The sequence below is a fragment of the Poecilia reticulata genome, linkage group LG2 (genome assembly GCF_000633615.1).
Source record: "Poecilia reticulata strain Guanapo linkage group LG2, Guppy_female_1.0+MT, whole genome shotgun sequence".
Classification (NCBI taxonomy): Eukaryota; Metazoa; Chordata; class Actinopteri; order Cyprinodontiformes; family Poeciliidae; genus Poecilia; species Poecilia reticulata.
The window spans coordinates 9,786,760-9,793,502 of record NC_024332.1 but is presented as its reverse complement, the minus strand read 5'-3'; the positions used below and the strand labels follow the sequence as shown (position 1 = coordinate 9,793,502).

At 37.2% G+C, this 6,743-nt stretch overlaps 1 protein-coding gene across 1 annotated transcript; it reads left to right on the top strand.

Annotated features, from left to right (window-relative positions):
• The first annotated feature begins 1,311 nt into the window (after positions 1-1,311).
• On the top strand, positions 1,312-5,681 carry arl6ip6 (ADP-ribosylation factor-like 6 interacting protein 6). The gene is made up of 4 exons (XM_008429911.2): positions 1,312-1,656; positions 1,748-1,801; positions 5,136-5,268; positions 5,343-5,681. Exons 1-4 carry the CDS (start codon positions 1,431-1,433, stop codon positions 5,434-5,436), a joined length of 507 nt encoding a protein of 168 aa, XP_008428133.1. The 5' UTR covers positions 1,312-1,430; the 3' UTR covers positions 5,437-5,681.
• The last annotated feature ends 1,062 nt before the right edge of the window (positions 5,682-6,743 follow it).

Genomic DNA, 6,743 nt, shown 5'->3' with positions numbered 1-6,743 from the left:
ACCCTTATAAAACCGTAAGCATTTATTCACATCCCAACAACAAACCTTAATGTATTTTCATGGAATTTTATGAGACACACTGGTCTGTCTCATAAAATAAATCATCGAAAGAACCAGCAGTTTACCTTTTTTTCTTTACAAATAAATGTTAGGCGCAGCCACTCCTGAATATCAATATTCAAGTCTTGCCATAGATTCTCATTTAGATTTTATTAGACCGTTTGTCACATAAATATAGTTTGATCCAAATCATCTCCTTGTATTGTTCGGTGCATGTTTATTGGATGCCATTTGTAATRCTACATAGTCAAAATTCACCACAATGGGGTGCTGTGGTGGGACAGGGGTTTAAACACAACCCACATATGGAAGCCTTAGTCCTTGTCGTGGCTGTCGCTGGTTCAATTCCCAGCCTGATGACCCTTGCTGCATGTCTCCCCCCCTCTCTCATTACACACTTCCTGTCAATTCACTATTAAATAAAGGCCAGTAGAGCTAATAAAAATACCCCAAATACTTTGCGATACCCCAAAGTAATATTTTCACCATATTGTAATTCATTTGAAAGTCAGTTTCTAAAAAAATATTTAATTAACAAGATAAATATTTAGTTTAAAAACTACATACCTCACTTACTACTTAGCTTCAAACTATTTAGGTAGAAGATTATACATATTTAGTTTAAAACACTAATTTCAGTTAGGATTTTAAATATTTAACCTCCAACTAAATGTTTAGTTTGTAAACTAAGATAAAATTTTATTTACAAACAAAATATTTAGTTAGCAAGCTAACTGCTTTTTATTTAGTTTGCTAACTAATTATTTCCAAACAATATTTAATTAGAAGATATATTTGATTCAATAGTAAATGAAGTTATCAAGTTTGTGTTTAGCATGTTAACTAAACTTTTAGTTTGAAATTTAGTTGTTTATCACTACATTTAGCTTGCTAAATAAATATTTGAAAAGTTGACATTTATAAATGAAAGAATTACACAGTGAAAATATGACAACTAATATGAAAGGTGAATCCCCATTTTATTCTCTGTTATTGCTGAAATTTTGACTGTGTCACTTTACAAACACCTCAAATGTAAATTTAATTTAGCTGTAGGTGAATGCAATGCACGCCACACTTTTCAGTTACATTTCCTTTTACCTTTTAATGTTACACTACTGTATGCTGATTTACGACTTAAAATCTGTATAAATCATATATTCTCTGTGGACTAAATATAGCAGAGAACACTTTTGCAAGTCGCTGTAAATGTTTTACACCTTTATGTTTGAAAACCGGTTACGGAAACTCCTACAGGACAATCTTGTGGGCGGAAGTGCTCAAGCAGGTACGTTAGTTCCTGGATGTGATGCGGATCAACGTTCGGTCTCAGAGAACCGGTTCAGAACCAGCAACAGAAGCGCTCTGACATGCGGGGAGGGGCGTCCTGGAGCCCGGCCCGACCTCCACAGCGATCAGACCGCATCCAGAGCTCTCGAGGCGCTGAGAGGGTCATGTCTACACACGGATTCAGTGGGAGGTTGGGGAGCAGCAGACTCACACCGTGGCTCAAAGCCACCTTCTCGGTTCTGGGCTCGGCTTTTGCGATGTTTGCTGTGGGTGCCTTCTGCGCCCTCACCTATCCCATCCTGAGAGGTAGCCACGGCTCTAAAGCTCTCTGAGTTAGGGTTGTGTTTCCATCCATGTGTCTCCATGTTCTCACGCTAACCTCTGCTGAATGTCTCAGAGCTGCGGGTGGAGAGGCTGAGAGACGAGAGTGGAACTGAAGAGAGGATGCTGGGTGAGTATCCCAGGGTTCCTTTCTACGCATTTTCCCCATTAAAGGCCATCAAGACTTTTTGTCGTAATTATAAAAACTAAAGTTTTGTTATAGAAATAAGATCACATTTATAATTTTGTATAAATTCCACAAGGCCAACATAAATGATTACAGAATGAAAATGTTTTGATACAAATCAAAATTACATATAAATCCTCTCTGGCCCTGTCAGACAGATATTAACGTCTTTGTCAATTAAGATACTCTTTCTGAGACATGCACCGAGAAATGAATTCCTTATACCAGGGATGCATGATATTATTGGGATGGTATTGGTATYGGCCAATATTAGCTGTAAAATTTAATATTGGACGTCAGCCATTCCATCACAATAACTCACCGATATAAAATACATTGATTTTATATGACAAGCAGCAGGGCTTAAAGAGCTCCGGCCAGGGGCCGGATTTCCGGCTTTTGACCAAACGGTCGCTTCAACCAAACTGAAGTCTCCGGGCTTAAAGAGCTCCGTCTACAAAGATGTCTGCCAATCAGAATTCTAGCTCCCGTGTTCTTGACCAATGACTGTAAAACGGTTTGTAGAAAAGAAGCGCATGCGTTCGGTTCGGCGGTTAAATCAAATGCGATATGAAAGAAGATGGAGTTTGTCTGACCCGGTAAAGAAACACGTTTACTTGAGAAATGAATGAAAAACAAGTGGCCCTGAGCATGGCTAGAGGAAAGAGGACAAGACTGGAAGCTGGTGGAAAGTTTTACAACAGGGGGCGCTGGGATTCCTTTGGGGGGCGTTTGGTCGAAGGTAAACTTTACACCTTACAATCACAACAATACCAGTTTAGACTTTGAGCAACTTGCTAAAACTATATTTCGTAGCGTTCATTTTATAGCGTTAACACCGGAGCTGTAAGTGGTCCGGTATGAAACGGGTGTGATGGAACAACGCAGCACTTTTAAATTTCAATAATCAGAATAGAATACCGAAATTGTTTCCGTTGTTTTAAAAGGTTTATGTCAGTCTGCCTTTTCCCCATCGATACGCTTCCCGAACCCCTGCACCATACTGGGTAAAAAAAAAAAAAACAGGCGCACATTGCGCAAAACTCTGAAACAGGAGAAGTGGGACATGAAACGGAGCGACGAACTAGATGTGAATTATGGCATAAAAACAGAGAATCCGACGCTGAACAGTGAAAAATCAACACATGATGTGAAACATATGATGATTAGGCGGCGCAGCAGGTGATGAGTGAAGATTACTRATGGTCAATAAACGATAAAATAAATGTAGYAACAGGAAAGAAACTAAAGTGGACATAGCAATAAACCAAGAGAGGATAATACTAATCAAAGGAAACTAAATGGAAATGAATGAAGAACAAAATTCAAGAATAAACTAAGAAACCAAAGTAAACAGAGGAATAAACTGGTATGGCAAGACCTTTAGAGCAATAATTAATACAGAGACTGTATGGCAAGAATAAACAGACACTATTTCCACATAAAAGGTAAAATAATATTGTTGAAATGTCATGGGTTTGTTGAGATCACATCTAGTACTGAGAATAAATATATCTTACAGACCATAACAGTAAAGAACTGATGACTTATTTATGTTTTTAATTAGATTTGATATATTTATTTCTTCAATATTATTTTTCATGTCAGTGTTGATGTCATGAGGCTGATGACTCCATGACACTTTCAATTTGACTCATTAGGATTTGATTAAGAACCAGATTTGTTCTTTGTAATTTCTGTCCAGTAAAACTATTAATCTATAATCAATAGACAGGTCTATATGAAGATATAATCCATGTTTCTGTCTCATATTTGTATGGCATTAAAAGGAGCTTTAGTTTTTCCACTGAAAGCTCTGGTTTGCACAATAAATGCCATGTGGGTGAAATTTATGGTTGATACTGTGATGTCCCATTCTCCTGAAACACTGAAGAGAAGAAGAGTTATGATTAATGTGGTTACAGTTCTATCCATGTTTTAATGTTGCAGAGCTCAGTCGTTTGCAAATAGTTCAAAGTTTAAACTGGCATGTTGTACATCTTTTATCTGGTCATTTTGTGGAATATTTAACAACTAGAAAATGGCAAAGAATAAGAATATTTTTCCACTCTGATTGGCTGTTAGGCCGACCGATTTTAACTTGAATGTTCATTGCATTTTTCTTAGACACTTGTGAAAATAATTTCTACTCCCATGGCTTTTTTGTTCTCTGGGAAATTATCTTGATGATAAATACAGAAACAAGCATAAAAATCAAAACATCTACAATAGTGATAGTAATATTAATGATAAAATAATAGTCAGTGCAAAGTAGCCTACAAATTCTTTGGTGGGGGGCGGTGAGGGACCTGGATAAGGGCTGGGGGGGCGCTGGCCCAAAAAAGGTTGAAAAACATTGATCTAGTTGGTAATGTTGCAAGTTCTAAATTACTTGCAAAAACATTGACTGAAAGGACTCTTTATTTAATGTTGAGGGATTTTCGCCTGTAAGGCGAACCTTTAGGGCACAGACACTTTACATTTTGTTTTGAGTTGAAATGTACTCAAGTCTTATTTAAGTTTGAGTGTTTAGCTTGTTAATTGTATTGTTAGAAGCCATTGTTTGCACTATTCAAAGACACTTTTTATTAAACTGTGGCAATAGCAACGGTATAGTTAATTTCTATCATAACTATAAGTTTCAGGCTCAGGATTTTTTTTTACTTTAAGCCCTGCAAGCAGTGACAATGATGCCTGCAGCACAGTACAACATGAAATTTGCACTGTTTAAGTGTCATTATTGTCTTAGAGAGCAAATGCAAATTTGACATTAAACATAATGCAAATGCTTAAAATGTTCCATCATTTTCAGCGTCCTTTTTAGCATTTTGCATTTGGTAACAGGCTAAATTGACAAAGACAATATTTTAATTCTACAGTAGAGAAAGCCATATAGTTTCAGCAAGAAGGTATAGGAAAAAGTATTGGTATCGGTTATCAGCCAAATGAGTTTTGGTATATCGGCATGTCAGATATTGACCAAAAATCCAATATCGTGCATCTCTAAAGTCAATGTGTGTGTCTCATAATTTGCACTTGCACCAAATAATCTTGTACCAAGAGGCTCACACACTCTTAATTCCTCTCCTAACACACCATGGTACAAACAATCCCCATAAAAGTAGTGTTGCACCAATTACAGTGTTATGCTGACCTGTCAATTTCAATTTTGCCAATGGTGATTTTTCTGTCTGAAAAGTCGCTAAATGTGGTGTCAAAATCAATAAGCCAGCGACCAGAAACCAGTAACCAGTGACCAGTCACCTGCGTGTTCCAGGTTTCTGGAGCATCTTGATGATCTCGGCTGTTGCCGGATGCATCTCCTGTATCTACTCATGGACTCTCACTCAGCTGGACTCGTACCAGCCTGGCATGGCCTTCCCCAGCCTCCTGTCTCTGCTTGATTTCAGGTACTGCAGAGTGAAGCTGCACATGTGTTTAGCTTTACTTACTGGATGACATTTATTGTGTCTGTTTGCTGCAGAGACCCTTCCAGCCACGGATTCAACATGAACTCTGGGCTAGCTGTTCTGAATGGCATCCTGGCCATGCTGACTGTCATCTGGAGCCTCTCCTGAGGCTTCGTTCTCAGTTGCACAGAGACCTGAAGACAATACACTCTGTATGAGACTTTTGTATTGGACTTTGGATTCATATTTCTGTATGACAAGATAAGGGATCTAGCATTGGAGCCTTAGGAACATGGGCGAGCCTGGAGATTCTGCAGTTGCAATTTGGAATATTGTGCTTTTTTTTACCATTTATTGCTGTATTCACATTCAATTCTCTCTATTTTTATGAGTATAAAGAAACATTCAAGTTATTTTATTTGTCTTTTGTTTCTCTTGGTTCTTTTTTACTGGGGGTCGTTTTCTCACCGATCACCAGTCCTTAAAAAGGTTGACCTTCAGTTTCCAATTTTTTGGCCGATATCAATTTTGTTTTTCTGACAAAGTCATTACATTATCAAGAGCAGGGTGGCTGACACACCACTGGTGGGCTAGCCTGTCAGTCAACTGACAGGCTAGTTTTTACTGTGTAGTTTTACTGTGTAGTTTTGTACAGTTTCAGTCATTCGAATATTAGAATTGGGGCAGTTTTGAGGTTCAGAGGATCAAATATTTCTTTTCCTGGTTTTTTCTTTCAATAAACACATCATTCAACAGCTGGTAAGTTGCTGTGAAAAAGTATTTCACATGTACTTACAGGTTCTTTCTGGTTTTCTTTTAATTTGACAAAGTTTGTTTCAAATCAAACTAAATTTAATATCAGATCAAGATAATTTCAGTACATGCAACAATGAATTAGCTGCCATTAAGTGTTTGTGATAACTGGTAATGAGCAACAATTACTAGTGGATAATTGTTCTTTTAGTAATTTTTTAAACTTTGTAACTTTTTCCAGATAGATGTAATTTAATTTGTTATTCAGTTTCTTTATAACAGGCTATGATGTAGTGCTGCCTCTGATTTTTCATTGTTTTAATCCTTTGAATTCTAAAACAGGAATCTGCAAATCAGACATGAAAGAAAATTAGAAGTAGGCATCGGTCGATGAATATCTAGTTTCTGAATTATAAACATAACCAACAAATATTTAGGAAAGTTGCTTGGTCTCTCTTCACTTATACTGATTGGTTTAAAAATGCTTCAATAATGCCAAATTCTCTCTAAGACCCTTATCTGATGCCAAAGATCTCAATTATTAAATTGCTAGAAAGATTCAGCAGCAGAGTTCTATCTTGTTCTGTGGTTGAAGCTTCCTGGAGTGCATCAAATTTTCTCTTGAAAACAAAGATGGAGAACCAATGCAAGAGCCTGAAAAACATTTTTGTGTTTATTGTTAAGCTTATCGTAATGGGGCTAGAGACTCCTAGAGCTAGCTA

What these genes read in the sequence shown, in the direction of transcription:
- arl6ip6 (XM_008429911.2), top strand. Translation starts at nt 1,431, where the DNA reads ATGCGGGGAGGGGCGTCCTGGAGCCCGGCCCGACCTCCACAGCGATCA. An exon ending in AACTGAAGAGAGGATGCTGG is followed by an intron (nt 1,802 to 5,135) that starts GTGAGTATCCCA and finishes TGCGTGTTCCAG; the next exon opens with GTTTCTGGAGCATCTTGATG. An exon ending in CTGTCTCTGCTTGATTTCAG is followed by an intron (nt 5,269 to 5,342) that starts GTACTGCAGAGT and finishes TGTTTGCTGCAG; the next exon opens with AGACCCTTCCAGCCACGGAT.